At 36.5% G+C, this 22,428-nt stretch overlaps 1 protein-coding gene across 4 annotated transcripts in view; it reads left to right on the top strand.

Moving 5' to 3' along the window:
- The window catches only part of GAS2L3 (growth arrest specific 2 like 3), a 44,868-nt gene that overhangs the window by 7,610 nt on the left and 14,830 nt on the right, over positions 1-22,428 (top strand). Inside the window, exons 2-6 of one of the 4 annotated variants that reach the window (XM_049884144.1) lie at positions 4,515-4,671; positions 7,776-7,823; positions 18,142-18,310; positions 19,425-19,540; positions 21,279-21,420. In XM_049884144.1, coding sequence (XP_049740101.1) covers positions 7,800-7,823; positions 18,142-18,310; positions 19,425-19,540; positions 21,279-21,420 — 451 coding nt within the window. In that variant the 5' untranslated portion in view covers positions 4,515-4,671; positions 7,776-7,799. Of the gene's footprint in view, positions 1-4,514; positions 4,672-6,230; positions 6,266-6,307; positions 6,839-7,775; positions 7,824-18,141; positions 18,311-19,424; positions 19,541-21,278; positions 21,421-22,428 lie in introns of those variants that run through there. The other 3 variants (XM_049884145.1, XM_049884146.1, XM_049884147.1) reach the window with 3 other exon arrangements.

Here is a 22,428-nt window from a genome sequence, read left to right on the forward strand (position 1 = left end):
TTGTCTATGCCAAGAAATTTGGTCAGCCGACTGGAAGAGATTCATTTTTGTGCCCAAAGAAAGGTGATCCAACAGAATGCAGAAATTATTGAACAATATCATTAATATCACATGCAAGTGAAATTTGCTGAAGATAATTAAAAAACTGTTGCAATAGTACATCAACAGGGAACTGCCAGAAATTCAAGCTGAATTCAGAAGAGGACGTGAAATGAGTGATATCATTGCTGATGTCAGATGGATCTTGGCTGAAATCAGAGAATACCAGAAAGATGTTTACCTGTGTTTTATTGACTGTCATGGATTGATTTGTGTCCCCCCCAAAATATTTATCAACTTGGTTAGGCCGTGATTTCCAGTATTGTATGGTTGTCCTCCATTTTGTGATTGATGTAATTTCATATGTGCTGTAGATCCTGATCTCTGTCTGTGGCTAATGAGGCAGGATTGGGTTATGTTGAAGAGGATTAGGGGTGAGATGTAACACTCGCAGATCACATCCCTGATTTAATGTAAAGGGAGTTTCCCTGGGGTGTGGCCTGCATCACCTTTTATCTTTCAAGAGATAAAAGGAGAGAGAAGCCAGCAGAGAGTGGGGGACCTCATACCACCAAGAAAGTAATGCCAATAGCAGAGCGCATTCTTTGGACTCAAGGTTCCTATGCTGAGAAGCTCCTAGTCCAGGGGAAGACTGATGACAAGGACCTTCCTCCAGAGCCTACAGGCAGAAAACCTTCCCCTGGAGCTGATGGCCCTGAATTTGAACTTCTGGTCTCCTAGACAGTGAGAGAATAAATTTGTCTTTGTTAAAGCTGTCCACATTTGGTAGGTCTGTTATAGCAGCACTAGATAACTAAGACTTTGCAAAGGTATTCGACTGTGTGGATCATAACAAATTGTGGGTAACATTGTGAAGAATGGGAACTTCAGAACACTTAATTACGCTCATACGGAACCTGTACGTAGACCAAGCGGCGGTCTTTCGAACAGAACAAGGTTATACTGAGTGGTTTAAAATCAGGAAAGGTGTGCATTGGGGTTGTCTCTTTTCAGCATACTCATTCAATTTGTATGCTTAGCAAATAATCCGAGAAGCTGGACTATATAAAGAAAAATGCAGCATCGGGATGGAGGAAGACTCATTAACAACCTGTTCATTATGCAGATGACAGAACCTTGCTTGCTGAAAGTGAAGAGGACTTGAAGCAGTTATTGATGAAGATCAAAGACTACAGCCTTCAGTATGGATTACGTCTCACCATGAGGAAAACAAAAATCTTCACAGTTGGGTCAATAACCAACTTCAGGATAAATGAAGAAAAGACTGAAGTTGTAAAGGATTTCAGTTTACTGGGATCCACAGTCAACACCCATGGAAGCAGCAGTCAAGAAATCAAAGGACATATTGCACTGGACAGATCTGCTACAAAAGACCTCTTTAAAGTATTGAAAAGCAAAGATGTCACCTTGAGGACTAAGGTGCCCCTGACCCAAGCCATGATATTTTGAATCTCCTTATATGCATTCGAAAGCTGGATGGAAGATTTCAAAGGGCAGCTTGAAAAGACAGCATAAAGTATTATGAAATTCGCATAGACCTGGAGTTAGAAAACCAAAAGAGAAGAAAGAATACGTTTGGCATTTCTTGAACTGAAAGAAGAAAAAAAAAGACATCTTTGAGGGTCATTATTCTATCACAGATGAATTCTATTTAAGATGTAATTAAAATGTGCTTGTCCACTGGGGCAGCCGTATGAAATTCTGAGTAGCACATTGGTCAGAACTTGCCCCTTAGTACAGCTATTCCGTCCTGTTCACTTGGACCTCCTGCCTGCACACCACTCTTAGTTGTTTTTTCCTAAGTGATTCCTCTGGTACACTGACCAGTAACCACTGTACATATTTCATCTTGGACGTGTTGGTGAGAGGCAAATTCATTTATCAGTTCAGGTCATTTAATAAATAATATGAAAAGTAAAAGGTAATTGGGATGAAAGGAGAGAGAAAGAATGGCTTAAGCAAACAATAACATATCTGAGGGTCCAAGAAACAGTGGCATGAATTCTCATTCACTTCCTCTTGAGTATTGTTACCATTTAAAGCAATCTGCCTCTCCTGGAGATAAAGTCAGACAACTGTCTACTATTTGACTGCTTCCAAGCTTTACTGTCACATTTCTTCTACATTAGAAACGCTACAGAGAAGGGAGACAACTCAATTTTGTTTTCTAGGTATTTCCACATTTCTTCCACCAAAACTGTTTTCTAAACTTCAGCCTTGAATATTTCTACAATACCTTTCCCAGCAGCAATTGAGGAACTTATACTTGGCCGAACAATGTACAGGAGTAACAGAATAGTACAAGGCTCCACACAAGCAAGAGTTTGGGAGAACTTCTTCGTGAATTCAAGAGCTAAAGGTATAATCAGAATTAATTCAGGCTAATAAAAAAAAAAATTTTTTTTTTTTTTAATAGGAGCCCTGGTGGCACAGTGGGTAAGCACTCAGCTGCTAACCAAAAAGTCAATGGTTTGAACCTACCAGCCACTCCAAGGGAGAAAGTTGTGGCAGCCTGCTTCCATGAAGATTTACATCCCTGAAAAACCCTACAGGGCAGTTCTACTCTGTCCTGTAGGGTCACTGTGAGTTAGCATCAACTTGAGAGCAGTGGTTTTTTTTTTTTTTTTTTTTTTTAAATCAGGAAGGGCTTCTTGGAGGAGACAAATCAAAAGTTATAAACCTGGATTAGTTGAGATGATAGGAATCTCTCTGACTGTTCCTTCCCTGTCTCCTTTGCTGGCCTTCTCTGATGTCTAAATATTGGATTTTCATGGGACTTGTTCTTAGATTCCCTTCTAAATAATCTCATTCCTTCCAGTAGCTTTCCTTCCCAGATAAGTGCTGACAATTTCTATCTCCTCCTGAACTTTCTACTTAGCTCTAGATTAATATTTCCAATTTCCTACCTGACATTTCCACTTTAATGTATTTAAAGGCTTTTCAAATTAGACATGACCAAAACACTGTACTCTTGACCTATCTATGCTCTGTCCCCTGCTTCAATCTGTTCAGACTCCCATCATCGTTATCTCAGTAATTGCATTACTATCTATTTAGCTTAAGCCAGAAACCTAGGAGTCATTCTTAACAGTTCGTTCTGCCCTTACAACCCTCTACTTCAGCGCTTCATACCTATTACCAAGTCCCATTGATTCTAACACCAATATTTATCAGATCCTTCCACGCCTCTCCAGTGGAGTCATTTTCAGGATTCTAGCCCCATTACCATCATTTGTCACTGGACCACTGCAATGTATCCATAGCTCTTCCTCCTCCAGCCATCTCTCCACCTCATTTATTTCTTGTAGGCTGTTTGTTTTGCTGTCATTGCTTCTACCCTTCTCTGTTTCTCCTCCTCTCATTGTTCTGTTCCCCCTAGTCTCTTTTTACTGCATCTCAATCCTCTCTTTTTATTTCCTTCTTTTCTCTGTTAAGCCCATCACCGTGTTAGTCTGTCTCCCTCAGAGAACTCTTTTAAAGCTGTGAATTAGATCGTGTCATCCCCTTGGTTAAATCTGTTCAGTGGCTTCTTACTGCACTTGGAATAAAGTCTGATTTCCTTTCCATGGCCTTGCATGATGGGGCTGCTGCCCAACTCGTCAGCCCCATCCTAAGCCACACAGTCTCTGTGCTTCAGTCATACTGACGACTTCTTTCAGTTCTTGGAATGCACCAAACTCTTTCCCTATTCAGAGCTTTGCAAAAAATATTCTATATGCATAGAACTCTTCTTCCTCTCTTTGCCTGGCTAATTCCTACCATTCTTCAAATTCATGTTTTTCCTGTAGCAAAACCATTTCTAATCACTCAATCTAACATAGGCCCTTGCAGTTTTTCTTGTGGCACCGTGTTATTTCTTCAGAACATTATGTGTCCATTTATGTATCTGCTTGTTTTTAATCTTTCCAACTGATATATTAGTTCCATAGGCCATGTCTGTTTTGTTCATCATTGTGTCTCTTGACTGCAGTGCCTACCTAATTCAATAAAGGTGGTGAATAAATGCTTGTTGAATGGATGAATGTACATGGTATGAAAATAGCCTAAACTATGATATAGTCACAGATATGAGTAAAACTGATAGAAAAGAGAGTGAAGAGACAGGCTGACTGGAGTCAAGGACCTGTATTAAATGCCTGAAGACTTTTATTCTAGCAAAGAAAATTGTAAATCACTTAGAAAACTTGTATCTGAGTTGTCTCCCAATTATGACGTGGGCATTTTAAAGCTTTTATTTTCATTTGTAACTGTATTTTTATGTTAATAAAAGCTTTCCAAATTATGTTTAATGATTTCTGAGTATTATTAACCTTGATTTATTTTTTTAATTTGATAAATTATATTAAATGAACTATAATTATGTCTCATCTTAGTATTAATAACATTAAGTCATTTAAGTGCAGACTATGTGTCAGATACTTTGTATGTGTCATCTCATTTAATCTTCACAACAGCCATACCAGAGATGTGGTGATATCCCCATTTTATAGATGAGAACACTGAGGCTCAGAGGAGTTAGCCACTCCAAGGTCATACAGCTACTGTCTACTGGAGGTGGAATTCAAACCAGATGTGTCTGGATACTTTCTACTACCACAGTGTGTCTTTCTGGTAAGTTATTTTAGTACACGTTTTTTAAAAAAGAAATGTGAGATATTTTTGGTATGGATATAGCATTTCTATTTCCTCTTATTAGGCAGTTAGGAAATATTTAACTCAAAATTTTAAAGCTGAAAAACAGTTGGCTTTTTTTTCCTGAATAAATCAGAGAGGATATATTCTTCAATTATTTTCTAAATGAAGCATTAAAAGTAGTGAAATATTTCTGACATACAGAAAGGCATGAAGATTAGCATAATAAACACCTGTGTGCTCTCCACTTACCTTGAAATAAAATATTACCAGTGCAGTTGAAAGGCCCCGTACATTCCTCCCCAATTTCACCTTCCTGCCACTCCCCAGCAGTAACTGCTCTCCCACCTTTAGTATTTATCAAATTCTTGCAGCTACATGTATCATGGCAGTAATCTTGTGGCTGAGCACTGCATGTATGTGGTGTACTGTGGCAGCTTATGTTATTATTTTCTCAAAGAAACTTATTTCTTTGCTTTTTTTGTCACTGTTTTCCTTGCTTGTCCCCAGATTTGTGCAAGGATTGAGCTATGTCACCTTGAGCTCTTCCCATCATTTCCTATATGTGGGTGAGGAATAAGAAAGTACTCAGTTTCAGATTCTGCAGCAGTGGTGTAAAGGGTCAGTTCAGTAGGTTGGCTTTCTTTCCAGCATGATCTGAGGTCAAATTGGTATGAAGAGCTTCACCACGAATAATCTTGTAGACCGCATGACTGAAATTATTTTTAAAATGAGTGTGTTAGGCCTAAATCCTGGTCAGATTTCAAGTGGATGAGCACAGTCTGTGTTTCTAACATTTTCCTCAGATTTTATAACTTAAGTATAGTATTCTTAACTTATGATCTGTATGTAAGTTCGTGTCTTGTGAAAGATTCCCAGCAGGGCTAGAGTGTAGTTTGGACTTGGTCATGTGAGAGGCCTTTTTTCCCCCCCTTTCCTCACATCTAAGGGAAAAGACTTTCTCAAATTGGTGAGAGTGGAAGTAGACAGAACAAAACAACAATAAAATTTAAATTAAATTTCTAATTAAGATGCAGTTCCAAAAATGAAGTGTTGATGGTTCAGTATAATTGGTTTATATGAGACCAAGACTTTTAGGGAAAGATAGAAAAGAGGAAAATTGGCGGTAAAATGGATCAGAAGCAAGAGTTGTGATTGTGATGAAGGTCAGGGACTGGGACTATCGAAATGAAGAAGCCACTCTTGAGATTAAACGTCTGAGGCACAAAAATGATTTAGAAAGACTAGTAAATGACTAGAAAGTATCATAACCAGCTCTTACTAACTGGGATATAGTGAGTACATCTTAATTAATTGATGACTGACTGATACAGTCTTACCAGCTGGTAAAAGTTTCTCAGTAAAAGCATGTGTTTGTGTATATTATAGCTTTTCATATATGAAGATACATTATAACTTATTTGAGTACTATTTTAATAAAGAATTTCTTTTTAAAGGTAATCCAGATGGTTATATTTTTGTCATCTTAAAAGTAGTTCTTTCCATTACCACAAGAAGTATGATTTGAAAAAAATATATGAAAGACTCTTCTGCAAAATTCAAATGACCCAAGGTTGTACACAAATTTTTCATTTCTTCCATAAAACTAGTTTTGTTGAATTTTCCATAGAAAGTGCAACTACTAAACATTCTTGTGATAGCTTCTTTGTGACTATGTCACTGTTCTTGATTTGCACACGCCTTATAATTTAGGCCTTCTTTTGTTTTGGCTTGGCAGTTGCAACTGTTAAAGCTCTTGTCTGATTATGTGGGACTCCTTATTTTAATAGGAGCAGCTTCTTTGCTGCCGTTTTTTAAAAATGGTCTCGGAAGCGTCTTACTGTGGGTCTTTGTTGGGGACAAAGGATTATTTATGCTAAAAGAAAATGTATTCCCCACTGAATTAGCTCGTGGGAAGCATAACAGGCTCATTAGTAATGCTCAATTGTACTTTGGCCTTTTGCTATGGTAGAATAAGAAGGAAAAATGACATCAAAAAGGACATTCTGTTGTCCTTCGCCTTCCTGCAAAGAAAATGTGCTGTAATATTAGACTCTTCACTTAGGCTTAGCTCAGGCTCAACTTTGGTACCAGAAGAAATGTTCCTGAAAGGAAAGCGGTATGTGTAGCCTGTGCCGTTTGTAAGGTATGTCATGTATAACTTAGAAAAGAAAATAACTTTTTCCTGGAAATTTATAGCATTAAAGCCTTATAAACCATTTTATTTATTTATTTTTTCTTAGATTGTTTTAGTGGTGAGTTATAACAAAAAATAGACTATTATGCTGCTGCTAAGCAATTTTTAAGCAATTAAAAATCCTAGGTTATATAGTCTATATTATTCTAAGCTTTATTAAACTCTTTTTTTTTCCTGAAAACACGTTAAGAAATTGTATTAACCTAACTTAATTCAAGTTGTATTTTTTCCTTATAGATTTCAAGAATATTGCTTTGAAGCTAAAATTGCTATTCCTTTTGTTTTTTTGTCTTCAGCACCTCTTGCAGAAAATACTTTATGAGAAATTATTATAGAAAGGCATCGAGTAGTTTTGTTTCACAGTTAAAATTGATTATCTTTTTTGTCTTCTGGCAGAATAAGCTTACAGTTGTGAATTTATAAAAAGTCCAGATGACCATATATGATTTCTGTGTGAAGATCAGATGAGAGATATTTGATATTTAAAGTCAGTTGTTTTGATATTTACATTATATTTATACATTACATTTATATTTACATTGTGTTTGCAGGGGAAAATAAAATTCTGGGGGATTTTATGCGAGCTAAGTTTTATTGTTAATTTTATTTTACTAAGCCAACTGCTTCAAGAATGAATTTGGTAATAGTGCCAGAAACTGCATATTTAAGTGTGTTTCAAGTTTTCCTCTTTCATGTGAGAAATACTTTTATAAAGTAAAAAGCAAGGAATGATTATTGATTTCTCGTATAGTCATACTATTCAACTAGAAGAAAAAGTTTTAGGTTTTTCCTTCAAATAGGGCACTAAAGCAGATTCTAAATTTTGTAATTTGGGGGATGGGGTGGTTGTCATTGTCAGCATATTAAGGTTTTGTTCTGTTTTCAGAAAACCAACTTCATTCCAATATAGATGACTATGCAGCCTGCAATTCAAGTAAGTGTTTCTGTTGGACAAATATTTCCTTAAATTATGAAATGAATATAATTGAATTATAGTAATTAGAAAATGCCAAAATCATCGCAATATGCTTTTATTCCACTAGTTTCTTTAAGCAACAAATTTTAATAATAGGAATAATATATTTTGACTTTCTAGTTTATTCTGAAAAGGATTCGAAGCTTTTGTTTGTACTGAATATTAGCAGTAATAAAGAAAACCTTAGAGGTGGTGGGTCCATCTTATTTATACCACACTTAGAAGAGAATTGAAGTATTTTGTAGCTTTCCCCCATTACAATTTAGTATGTATTTGCAGTTAAAAGAGCTTGCAGTGAAATAAATATTTGTATTTTAGATAAATCTGTGTGTGATTTGTACATGCCTGTACATGACTAGGCATTAAAAATTAAAATTTTAAGGAGGAGTTTTTAAAAATTTATTTGTCTTTTTTTTGGGGGGAGGGTCAGGTTGGGGTTATTGAGACAAATCAAAATAATTTTATATTTGAATAATTTCCAGAGTTGGTATTTGCTATGTTAGTCTTAAATCCTTTTACGTTTCCTTTCTTTTGAATATATATATATAAAAATATGTATATATGACATAATTATTAACTTAAAGATAAAAATTACATTGAAGATCTCCCTAGAAATATTCAAGTAGCTGATGATAAAATTTGCCTTTGAAAGTGACTTTAGAGTCAGTCAGATTTGAATTCTGATCTAGTTCTGCCACTCTGACTGTGAGGCTGTGTCAAGTTACTTTACCTCTCTAAGTCTCTGCTTCCTTGTCTGTATGTGGAGGATAGCAGTACTTATTTTGCAGGGAAGTTGTGAAGAATAAATGAGATAGCATGTGCAAAGTGCCTAACAGAATGTGGCTTGCATGGTAGGCACTTCAGAAGGTTGATGGTACCACTGGTACAACAAAATTATCCAGATGTAAAACTGGAGATTATAATAGTGTCATGGAAACCTTTCTTTTTTTAAGACGGCTTATCAAGATATTGGGAGACCTGGTGGAGAAATGGTTAAGTGCTTGACTGCTAACCAAAAGTCAACAGTTCGAATCTACCAGCTGCACCTTGGAAACCCTATGGGGCAGTTCTACTCTGTCCTGTAGGGTCACTATGAGTTGGAATCGGCTCGATGGCAATGGATTTGCTTATTTATTTATTTGGTTTTATCAAGATAATGAGCCCTGGTGGCACAATGGTTAAGCGCCCAGCTGCTAACCAAAAGGTCAGTGGTTCACACCCACCAGTCACTCTGTGGGAGAAAAGACCTGGCGACCTGCTTCCGTAAAGATTACAACCTAGGAAAACTTAAGGGGCAGTTCTACCTGTTATATGGGATCACAATAAGTCAAAATCAACTCCATAGCACACAACAATAATCAAGATAACAGTAAATGACAGCCTAGGGAATAGAATTTATTTATCAGAAGGCTAAGAACAACCCTGAATGTGATCCTGCTTGTACTGCCTATCAGCTATATTTTTCTACTCTAGTAATAAAGAATTCCGTTGTACTGCTTTCTTTTTGGGACTTGGGAGTCCATGGCAGTCTTTCATAAGGTTGTATCCTCTCACATTCACACTCACTAGATTTGGAACTCCTTCATACTCAAAACCATTTTTGATCTGTTTACTTCTATTTATTCCCTGTTCATCCAGGTCTCAGAAATGTCATCTGTTTGCTGTCAATTATATTTTCTTGATTCCTTATAGAATGCTTTCTTTCCTCACTGCATTGAGAATGTTTTTCTGCTTACCACACTAAAAAAAAAAAATCTTTTTTTTTTTTTTTTTTACACTAGTGGTCATTAATGTTTTCTTACCTTGTTGCTTTTTTCATAGTTTTGTTGTTCCCTGAAACTTTCTCTGATCTAGATTCCACAGATCCATCTCTACAGATTCTTCTCCAAGAGCCCCTTGACATCTCTTATGGAGGTTTTGTTTCTCTCCCTGTTGAATGTGAGATCTTTCTAGGATTTTCAGCTTTTTCTTGCAGAGAGTAGACATTCAATACATAGCTGTTATGAGTTGATTTCTTACTCGTTTAGTACATTAAGATCTTCCTTGCCCTTCTTTTCTGTCCTTCTTTCTGATTAGGGAATCAACATATAGTCTAGAAATCAATGGATAATAGTTCCTAACCTGTTTTTAATCATAGGATCTTTGAGACTGTGACAAAAGCTATGAACTCTCTCTTTAGGAAAAGGCACATAGGTACTTAGACATACATTTTTTTCCTAAATATAAGCAAGTTCGTGCCCTTTTCAAGTTGATCTATGTATCTGTGGATTAAGAATTTCTACAGTATGACAACTTCCTGTGTGTCTGAGAACAACTTTTATGCATATAGCTTGAATCATTAACATCTAGTTTTTAACAATGTTAATACTCTACTGATTGGCCCATGTCTTTTGGTTGCAACGATAGGAGAATACAAGAAGTATTCTTCTCTGTAATGTGTCAAGAAATTAGAATGACTCTTGTTATTGTAGTCTCTCCATTTTCACATGTAACTTTTTCAAAACCACCCTCTTCCTCATGTATACCTTTCCTTGCCAAACGTTTGCACCTGCCCTGCTGCCTTTTAGCTCAGCCAAATGGTAAAAAGACAAATAGCGTATTTCATTGACTGTAAAATGTCATTGATTATAAGGTGCATCTTGGTTTTGGAGATGAGATAATTTGAAAAAATAAGGTTTTAGAATTAATGAAAAAAATGTATTGCTCCACTGTTCCCAACAAAAATAGGCAAAGCTAGAAAGTTGAAACTGCCTGAGGTAATGATTGGAGCAATGGAAATGACCGAGGCAGGATTTATAGGATGAGAGGGCGTAACTAAGGAAAAGGTGGTGAGGAAAAGTTGAACTCAAGCTATTGCATAGGGGTGGATGGCATGTTAATTTGTAGGTTAGACTTTGATGCCACAAAGAGTCGTTTGCTGATTTGCATTACTCACTTATTCAACAAATATTTTTTACCAAGTACTGTGCGCCAGGCATTATACTGAGTCCTGGGATTACAAATAGAAATAAAAAATGTTTATGAGGGAAGAATTAGATAGTAAATCTTTGCTATTAATTAACAAACCAAACCTGTTGCCGTTGAGTTGATTCCAACTCATAGCTACCCTATAGGACAGAGTAGAACTGCCCCATAGGCTTTGAAGGAGTGGGTGGTGGATTTGAACTTCTGACCTTTTGGTTAGCAGCCGAGCTCTATAACCACTGTACCACCAGGGCTCCATCTTTGCTATATTCCCTTTGAAATAATTTTAAGGGAATTCAGGAAAATAACATCTTGTTTTTCTCCTAAAACTTACAGGATCTTCATATATTTAGGAGTACACACCCCACTCCTAGTATTTGAAATAATATCATTCAAATGACTTACGTTTGTGTTTGTCTTTGGGTATTTTTATTGGATTTCACTTCTCCTTGCCTCTTGTTCATTTTCTCTTTGCCCTTGGGATTTCCTTTTAACATGTTTGTTTCTCATCATACAAGATTGGAAGCAGTTTTTGTTTTTTTCAAAGACTGGATTAACTGTGGTGTTGCCGTGGCTTTTAGTTTGGTGTAGTAAGAATTGCCTTAAATAAACCTCACTACATTTAATATATTTTAGGGGGAATAATCTGTAGTTAAGAATCAATAAAGGAGTAGATTTTGTATTATCTTTATTTATACCTCTTTTTTAACCATTTAAAAAAATTAAAACAATCACAAATCTACGGAGTAGTTTAAAAGTGTCATATGGAGAAATTGCTTTGTCTGACCCATTTGAGAATAAGTTGCTATTAAGTGATCCATCAGTTCTGAATACTTTAGTGTATATTTCTCACAAACAAGGAGATCTTCCTACACAACCACAATAAAATCATCAGAATTAGGAAGTTAGCATCAATATAGTGTGACCATTTAATACTCAGACCACATTCAGCTTTCGCCAGTTGTCCCGACAATGCCTAGTTTAGAATCACATGTTGCATTTAGCTGTCATGTCTCTTTAGTCTTCAGCATCTGGAACAGTATCTCAATCTTTCTTTGTCTTTAATGACCTTGACACTTTTGAATATTACAGACTAGTTATTTTGTAGACTGTCTCTCAATTTGGGTTTGCCTGATATTTTCTCATGATTAGATTCAAGTTATGCATCTTTCACAGGAATATCAGAGGGATGCTGTCTATTATTGCAGCCTAGCAGGTGGCATGATTTTGATTTGTCCCATTACTGATGACATTCATCTTGATCACTTGATTAAGATGCCAGATTTCTCTTCTCTAAAATTATTTGTTTTCCCTTTGTAATGAGTATTTTGTGAAGAGTTACTTTGAAACTATATAAAAATCCCGTTCCTTGCCTAAATTTCAATTCATTTACTTATATCTGTATGGGCTTATGGAGCCTGGTGGTTAAGAGCCTAGCTGCTAACGAGAAGGTCGGTAGTTCGAATCTAGCAGCTGCTCCTTGGGAACCTTTTGGGGCAGTTCTGCTCTGTCCTGTAGGGTTGCTATGAGTTGGAATCAACTCAATGGCAACAGGTTTGGTTTTTTTGGTTTGGGCTCATGGTAATATATTTTATTCTATATATTATAATCCATTTCTATCATTATTTATTTTGATGCTCAAATTATGCTTGATTTAGCCAGGAGAAATCCCTTCAAGATGGCATCTGTATCCTTTCGACGTGTATCCCTATCATTCTTTCAAGTACTTCTTTGCTTTCTGGCAAAAGATATTTCAGGTTCATTGTTTACTTTTCTTGCTCCAGCCCTGGAGTCAGCCATTTGTCTTAAGAAGTCACTGGACAATGGTATTTTGAAGCCAAGATCTGGGCACTAGGTGCGTTTGTTGCTACTGAGATATTGATGTGTTCAGGCCCTCTCGGTGGATAGAACTAGGGAATAATTCTAGATACGTACATAAATACATATATATACACATGCATAAACACCTGCGTCTATATGTATCTATAGCAATTTAAAACCAAGATTTGACATCAATACCTCCCAATTCTTATCCAACACTATAGGATTCATTCTAGTTTTCTTTTATTCCATATTTGTTCATCTCTTCTCTGGCAGTGAGAAACCTGGCTCCATTTTGATAAATCCCCCTGTAACTACCACTCATCTGACAGCTGCCACTTGTCTGTCAGTTTTTCATACTGTGGTGGCTTCTATGTTGCTGTGATGCTAGAAGCTATGCCTCCAGTATTTCAAATACTAGCAGGGTCAACCATAGTGGACAGGTTTCAGCAGAGTTTCCAAACTAAGGCAGACTAGGAAGAAGGACCTGGCAATCTACAAAAAATTGGCCAGTGAAAACCTTATGAATGGCAGTGGAACATTATTTAATATAGTGCTGGAAGATGAGTCCTTCAGGTTGGAGGCAATAAAAATAAAATTGGGGAAGAACTATCTCTTCAAAGTAGAGTCAACCTTAATGACGTGGATAGAGTAAAGCTTTCAGGACCTTCATTTGCTGATGTTGCATGACTGAAAATGAGAAACAGCTGCAGACCTCCATTAATAATAGGAATGTAGAATGTACAGTGGATAAGTCCAGGAAAACTGGAAGTTGTCAAAAATAAAATGGAACGCATGAAGATATCCTAGGCATTAGTGAGCTGAAATGGACTGGTATTTGTCATTTTGAATCAGATATTCATACTGTCTACTTTGCCGGGAATGACAAATTGAAGACGTGTCAAATTCATCATCAGAAAGAACATTTCAGGATCAATCCTGAAGCACAACACTGTAAGTGATAGGATAATTTCTATACACCTACAAGGAAGACCAGTTAATATGACTATTCAAATTTATGCACCAACTACTAGTGCCAAAGATGAAGAAATTGAAGATTTATATCAACTTCTACAGTCTAAAATTGATCAAACATGTGATCAAGATACATTGATAATTACTGGGGATTGGAATGTGAAAGTTGGAAACAAAGAAAAGGATCAGTAGTTGGAAAATGTGGCCCTGGTGATAGAAATGACAGATCAAGTGATAGACTTTTGTAAGACCAAGGACTTCTTCATTGCAGATATCTTTTTTCTGACAACATGACGATGACTGTACAGGTGTAACTTGCCAAATGGAATACACAGGAATCAAATCGACTCCGTCTGTGAAAAGAGACGATGGAGAAGCTCAACATCATCAGTCAGAGCAAGGCCAGGGGCAGACTGTGGAATAGACCACCAATTGCTCATATGCAAGTTCACGCTGAAGCTGAAGAAAATTAAAGCAAGTCCACTGGAGCTGAAATCTGAGCTTGAATATATCCCACCTGAATTTAGATACCATCTCAAGAATAGATTTGATGTATTGAACACTAATGACTGAAGACCAGATGAGTTCTGGAATGACATCAAGGACACCATATATGAAGAAAGCAAAAGGTCATTAAAAAGAGGAAAGAAAGACCAGAGTGCATTCAGAAGAGACTTGGAAACTTTCTCTTGAACACAGAGAATCTAAAGGGAATGAAAGAAATGATGAAGTCAAAAGAGCTGAACAGAAGATTTCAAAGCGTGGTGCAAGAAGACAAAGTATTATAATAAAATGAGCAAACACCTAGAATTAGAAAACCAAAAGGGAAGAAAACACTCAGTATTTCCCAAGCTGAAAGAACTGAAGAAAAAATTCAAGCCTTGAGCTGAATTATTGAAGTAGTCTACTGGGAAAATCTTGAACGATACAAGAAGCATCAAAAGAAGATGGAAGGAATACACAGAGTCAGTGTACCAAAAAGAATTGGTCGACGTTCAGCTGTTTCGGAAGGTAGCATATGATCAAGAACTGATGGTACTGAAGGGAGAAGTCCAAGCTGCACTGAAGGCACTGGCAAAAAACAAGGCTTTAGGAATTGGTGGGATACCAATTGAGATGTTTCAACAAACGGCTGCAGCACTGGAAGTGCTACTCGTCTATGCCAAGAAGTTAGGAAGATAGCTGCCTGACCAACTACTGGAAGAGATCCATAATTGTGTCCATTCCAAAGAAAGGTGATCCAACAGTGTGTTGGAATTATTGAACAATGCCATTAATATCGCACACAAGTAAAATTTTGCTGAAGATAATTCAAAAACAGTTGCAGCAGTATATTGGCAGGGAACTGCTAGATATTTAAGAGGGATTCAGAAGAGGATGTGGATTGAGGGATTGACATTGTTGATGTCAGATGGAACTTGGCTGAAAGCAGAGAATACCAGAAAGATGTTTACCTGTGTTTTATTGACTATACAAAGGCATTCAACTGCGTGGATCATAACAAATTATGGATAGCCTTGCAACGAGTAGGAATTCCAGAACACGTAATTGTGCTCATGAGGAACATGTAGATAGACCAAGAGTCAGTCACTTGAACAGAACAAGGGAATACTGCGTGGTTTAAAATCAGGAAAAGTGTCCGTCGTGGTTGTATCCTTTTACCATACTTATTCAATCTGTATGCTGAGCAAATAATCTGAGAAACTGGATTATATGAAGAAGAATATGGCATCAGGATTGGAGGAAGACCCATTAACAACCTGTAATATGCAGATGATACAACCTTGCTTGCTAAAAAGAAAGAGGACTTTAAGCACTTATGGTTGAAGATCAAAGACTAAATAGTAGTATGGAATACACCTGAACATAAAGAAAACCAAAATCCTCGCAGCTGAACAGATAAGCAACATCATGATAAATGGAGAAAATACTGAAGTTGTTAAGGATTTCATTTTACTTGGATCCCCAACAACGCCTGCGGAAGAAGCAGTCAGGAAATCAAATGACATATTGCATTGGGGAAATCTGCCGCAATAGACCTCTTTAAAGTGTTAAAAAGCAATAATGTGAATTTGAGGACTCAAGTGCACCTGACCCAAGCCGTGGTGTTTTCAGTTGCTTCATATGCATGTGAAAGCTGGACAGTGAATAAGGAGAATTGGAGAAGAATTGATGTCTTTGAATTATGGTGTTGGTGAAGAATATTGAATATACCATTGGAGTGACAGAAGAACTAACAAATCTGTCTTGGAAGAAGTATAGGCAGAATGCTCATTAGAAGCTAGGATGGCTAGACTTTGTCTCATGTACTTTGCACATGTTATCAGGAGGAACCAGTGCCTGCAGAAAGACATCGTGCTTGGTAAAATAGAGGGTCAGGGAAAAATCGGAAGACTCTTGACAAGATGGATTGGCACAGGGTCTGCGACAGTGGGCTCAAACATAGCAATGATTGTGAGGATGGCACAGGACCAGGCAGTGTTTTGTTCTGTGGTACACAGGGTCACTATGAGTCAGAATCAACTTGATGGTACCTAACAACAGCATGTAACCAGTCTCCCATTGTGGTTGTTACCTCCCTTCTCCCTCACACACTGATGGTTACCCTTCTTACCTCACTTGGTGTTTTTGGGTTCTCTAAAGAGACAGAATAAGTAATACACACATACACAGACATTGATCGGTTGATTTACTTCAAAGAATTGGCTCACATGTTCAGGCTTGTGTCCTAAAATCCACTGGTCAACGTGTCTTTTTATAGTCTGCTCTAGAGAAAGTCCCTTTTTTCCCTTTGACCTTCAACTGTTTGAGCTCCACATGCATTGTGGTAGGTGATCAGTTTTACTTGAGGCCGGTAGATTTAATCACATGTAATTATAACAGCAAGTAACTAGTGTTTTACCAACAACTAGGCTCCATGGCCTAGCTAAGTTGACACATAAAATTAACCATCGTACCTGGGTTCTGACAGCCTGCACTGGGACATTCCCCCACCCCCACAGACACCCTTTTCATCCTAATCAGGGTCTGACACCCTGCACAGGGCTGTCCTCATGCATGAGGCCCATCTTACCTTTTTGAAGCTCTGACTCTCCATTCTACTCACCAGCCCCTCCCTCACCCATGAAGACTTCCTCTTCACTTGGGCTCTAATACTCCTTCCTGAATTGCTCAGGAAGGGGAAGGACAAGGGCTATTTATGGCTTTGTTAAAAACTGACTTTTTTTGTGATGACCTGATTGTTGTCACAATTTGAAGTGTTGATACAGCCTTTTCTATAAATAGTCTAATATTAAAGCGTATCTAATTATATTTCAAGGAAACCCTTGTGGTGTAGCAGTTAAGAGCTACGGCTACTAAGCAAAAGGTCAGCAGTTCGAATCCATTAGGCGCTCCTTGCAAACCCTGTGGGGCAGTTTTACTGTATTTCAAAATTTTGCAAGTGTTTTGATAGTATGTGTGTGTGTATTTTTATTCTAAACCAGAGGTTGACCAGGCAGTAAATATTTTAGGCTTTGAGGGCCAATAGGAAAACTCAAGACTATTATCTAGGTTCTTATATAATAACCATTTTAAAATATAAGAACCATTCTTCGCTTGTGTGCCATACAAAAACAGGTGGCAGATTGGATTTGCCCTGTACGCTGTAGCTTGCCAACCCGTTTTAAACCAAAGTGGAAATTCTTTTCTTTTTAGATGACACTCTTACTGTGCTTTAAAGTTTACAGAATGCTATTCATTCATTCAGCAAATATTAATTATTGAGTTTCTGTAGTACCCAATGCTAGGTACTACAAAGATACATCTTCTAAGGCAGGTATCATTAACTCATTTTATAGCTGAGATGCTGAAACTCTGGTTGAGTAACTTGTTAAAATTACTCAGCTAACAAGTCAAGGAAAAATTCTTATTTGTTGACCTTTACTCACTTTGCTCGATAGTTTAATGTGTTCATTAATTAAGGATTCACTTATATGGACCACAATATTGAATATTGAAAATGTCTCAAGTATCTGGACTAATAGTTTGCTTGTATGAGCTCCTGTAGTTTTATGTGTATACATTTTCTGTGCATTTTTCACCATGTATTGAAGAGCAGCAATGATTCATATTTATATATTTTCTATGAGCTGCTGTACTTTTATACATGCACCGTATTTTTATTAAAATAACATGTACTTTCTATGTTTGCCAAATGTGCCTTCCCCCTGCTAGGTATTTTCATATGCGCTGCTATGCCAAGTTTTTTACATGTTGCTGTAAAAAAAAATTAGCATAGCACACTTAAGAAAATACCTCATGAAGGGGGAAGGCGCATTTGGCAAACAGACGTAGAAGGCGCATTTATTTGCTTAAAAATACGGTATATTATATATGGTTTATAATTCATCTTTATGTATTTCCTGTGAGTTGTTGTGGTTTTATGTGTATATTATGTTACTGTTTATAATTCAGCACTTAAAATAGATATAGATTATGATGACTTTTAACAAAGGTTGATTGATGTTCTCTCTAGGTGTGGTTTGGAGAAGATCTGCCTCTAAGTCCGCGAAGTCCTCTGACTCCCAGACATGGACCAGGCTTGGCTGATGTTTGTCAGTATGATGAGTGGATAGCTGTGAGGCATGAAGCCAGCCTGTTACCTATGCAGGAAGACCTGTCAATCTGGTTATCTGGTTTATTAGGTAAGGCTTGAAAAGAGACCCAAAATTGTGTTCTCTTGCTTAATCAATATTTATTGAGAACCTTATCTTCTGTCAAGGGTGAATGTTCTAGAGGCCTGGGATACTCTAGCGAATAAAATATTCAATGTCTTTGTTCTTAACAAACTCTGATTTACCCTGAAACCTTGAGGCTTGAATAGTAAGAAAATTTGAGGTTTAACTGAAGAGGTCAGTAAACTTTGAATAGTACCATTTTCATTGTTAATATTAGATTTTTTTTTTTACGTATATAAGTCTGATTTTTAAATCTCTATTTGATTTTTTTTTTTTTTGATTAGTTATTTTCCTTAATCTTTATAAGGCATGGGACTTGTTAAAATGATTAGTATCTCTGAGGCTTTGAGGGGTAGAGGCATATGAAACCTAGGAAGAGGCCTCAGGTTGAGAATATTTGGCATTCTTGTAGTTCTTCACTCAATTGGAGAATGTGATGAGCGCTCTGAACTTTCTCTCCAGAAAAAATTCATATTTAATACAGAATTTCATATAGCATCCCAAGGTTTTCATGAAAGAGTATATCCTAAAGCCCACGTGTGACCCTCCCAAAATAATTAAACACACACCAAACGCTCCCTCTAATCATCTGATACCAATTTCATGATTTGGATAATTTTTAAAGTCCACTATGCAATAATAATGCATCTATAAAAGACATGTTAGAGGTGAAAAGTTGGTGTTCTCTGCATGTTCTTGTGTGATTATCTGTAATTTTTGAATTGCAACAAAGTCCATCATTTGTAGAGCATTTTTCTCTTGTGCCAGCAGGAGTGATGTACTGTGAATCAAAAGTGAGCCTTAGCAGTGAATATTAAAAAACAAAATACTTAGGGTTTATAAAATGAGACAAAACAGATATCAATTTTCTCTGTACTTCCCCATCACAGACACTTTTGCTTCAGTTGTGTTTCATTTAGTTTGACATTTGTTTTAACGCTTCCTTCCAAGAGTAAGTACTTGGAATCTGATCAGATATTTGTCTAGTGTTTCAGCTATAACCTGATTCTGTTTAAATTTTTACCATATTGTTTGAATTTACTGTTTATAGAAGAATCATAACTTTGAAGTATATTTTTAGGTACTGAAGTTAAGGCAGAAAGATTACTGGAAGAACTTGATAATGGAGTACTGTTATGCCAACTGATTGCTGTTCTTCAGGACATGGTGAAAACGTGCAACTCTGAAGAATCAGGGGTAAGTAAATGTTTGAGTGAGGCGAGGAATGGTAAAAGAGAGGGTTGTTGTTATTGTTAGGTGCCGTCAAGTCGGTTCCGACTCATAGCGACCCTACGTACAACAATGAAACACTGCCCTGTCTGTGATTTTATAATTTGTTTATGTATATTTCTTATTATTTCTACAAGGTTGTAAACTTCCACCCCAGCTAGCTGGGAGACACTGGATAATTTACTTAACCTTTCTGGGCATCTGGAGGATGTCTTTATTTGTAAAATGGCAATGTTAACGTTTATCTCATATGATGTATTTGTGAGGGCTCAATGAAATTAAATGTGATAATATCTATATGGTGCCTAGCATAGTGCCTGGTACACAGTAGAGATCTAGTAGCTAGCTCTTCTTCATAATAATAGTACCTTCCTTACAGGATTGTTGTGATGGTTAAATGAGAAAAGAGCTTATGATAGTTCCCGGCACATATTTAACACAACTGTGGTTGTTACCTTCTTTATACTCTTCATATATTGCCTTAGTGGTAAGTTCTATAAATATTAATTGAATAAATAATTTTTTTAGATAGGTTTCCTCTGTGGACTCTGCAGTCATGATTTGAAGTGGATAACATTTCCTTTCTTCATCAAATATAGGTGTTTTCAAGAGTTTGGGGTCTGGATACTGATGTACTGTTGGTAGAAATATAAAGCAGTATCATCTTTTTGGGGGGCAGTGGGTGATATACGTCAGTCACATTGAAAAAGTGCGCACGTGTGTATGCATACATGCACACCCATCAGACAACAGAATAAGATGTTTTAAAACATTTCATAGATGTAGGTTATGTGTAGATACATGCATAGAGATACCAAAATGTGGATGAGAAGATTTTAGGTGATGCTGACCATATTTGTATTTGGCTGTATTGTTTTGTTTTTGCATGATCATATATATATAGTCAGGAAAAAAAAAAAAACTCACAAGGCTGTTTTAATCCTGGAAAGTAATACCAACAGGAAGAAACTGGTAACAGTGGCTGTCTCTAAGGAGAGGAACCAAGGGGTAGAGATGGGAGGGAGACGTAGTACCCTACCCTATTGTACCCTTTGCGTGTTTTTAAGATCATGCACAGATGGCTTATTCAAACAAAAATTTTAAACAAAAAACTCTCAGCCTTAGGAGGGCAATCTAAATACTCTTGGGCCAGATAATTAAAAAAAAATCAAGATTCTCTAACACACCATCAGTTTTCAAAGAACTTGAACTAAGAATGGGTTACTACTTCCTTATTAGGTAGTTTCTTCAAGAGGCTCAGAACCATGAATCTGAGATTTATGAATCTGCATTTAAGGAAGTAAGCAAAAATGAGCATGTCTGTTAACCTTTAACATTAGCAGTAATGTTGTTTGTATTCAACTTGAGCTATGTATCGAGAGATGTACCATAGAAATGTTCTTGGAATTATTAAAATGCCATTATTTTTGTTTTTAATTATGATTCTTATGTCACTTTCAAAAGAGTAAGGTTAGAAAAGCTTGATCCTCCTCCTAATTTTGACCAGATTGTTTTCCTAGGAATCATTTTCTGGAATATGCTTAATGTAAAATAATTTTTGAAGATAACTTTTTTCTCCTAATGTTGTATTCTTTTTAGTTATATTCAATGAGTTGAACTTTTATTTGTAGTATTGAAATGGTTCCCTAATGAAAATGCCAATGATGCATACTTAAAGGTTTTCTTTTCTTTTTGTCCTTTCCAGAATTTTCCAACGAGAAAAGTACCCTGTAAGAAAGATGCTCCATCAGGCTCATTCTTTGCTAGAGACAATACTGCCAACTTCCTTCACTGGTGTAGGCACATTGGGGTTGATGAGACTTATCTCTTTGAATCTGAAGGTTTAGGTAAGTTTTGCTATTGTTACTGTTTTATTTTGTTTTTTTAATGTTTATTAGGGTATTTTTGTTTTCCTCACTTCTAATTTTCCTTTTCAGATTAGGAGTTAAATGGCACATCTCATTTTCCTAGAAAATTTTATACTTTAAATATATGTGAAGTAATTGGAAAATCAGATTCTAAATCAAGTATATTAAGCTTTTTACTTGTAGTTAAAGAAAGAGTTTATATATCTAGAATGCCCTAAAATATTTTACTTCCTAAGAAAGTCAGTTTCAGGAAGGTTCTGGACCATTGCTAATTAATGCTTTCATCAAGAATTACTCTACCAAGTATAAATTTCTAGCAATTTCTCTTTAACCAGATAATTACAGAAATAATAGAAGGCCAAGTGATGTGTGCTCCCAATTTTTAAATTTACCTTGTAAACAACAGCTGCCAACTTGATTATCTAAATGGATTAATGCTTTTGGCAATTCATTGTGAAAAGTCATGTTCTTCTAAAGAACTATTGACATATTTTCTCATTTCCTTTAAGTCGACAGAAGCATCTGTGCAGTGACTGAAGTGGTAGTCATATGACTAAGTTTCAGACTATATATATTTTTTCGCAAAGTTTATATATATACACATACACATGTATACACATATGTATGTATGTATGTGTGTGTATATATAATTTTTTTTTTTTTTCCTTTCAGAATTTGTAATGTTATAGTAACAGTAGCATACCAGGGACGGGACCATGGTAGCACTGATAGAGAGTAGTATTTTATCACTGACCTTGTTTAGAATTGCTGGTTCATAAAAAAAAAAACAAACTTAACCTTTAGTGGATTTTATTATTGTTTTTAAATTCTTTACTGTCAGTGCACACTCTTATTGCCTGCACACAGGGCAGGCCACTCCCACTGCCACCACTTTGGTACACTGCTGATACGATCAGGAGCGGATTAACCAGTAAGCAAGGTACGCACGGGCTTACTTGTGTTTCCATATTAATCTGTAGTGCACAA

This window comes from Elephas maximus, chromosome 4 (assembly GCF_024166365.1).
Source record: "Elephas maximus indicus isolate mEleMax1 chromosome 4, mEleMax1 primary haplotype, whole genome shotgun sequence".
Classification (NCBI taxonomy): Eukaryota; Metazoa; Chordata; class Mammalia; order Proboscidea; family Elephantidae; genus Elephas; species Elephas maximus.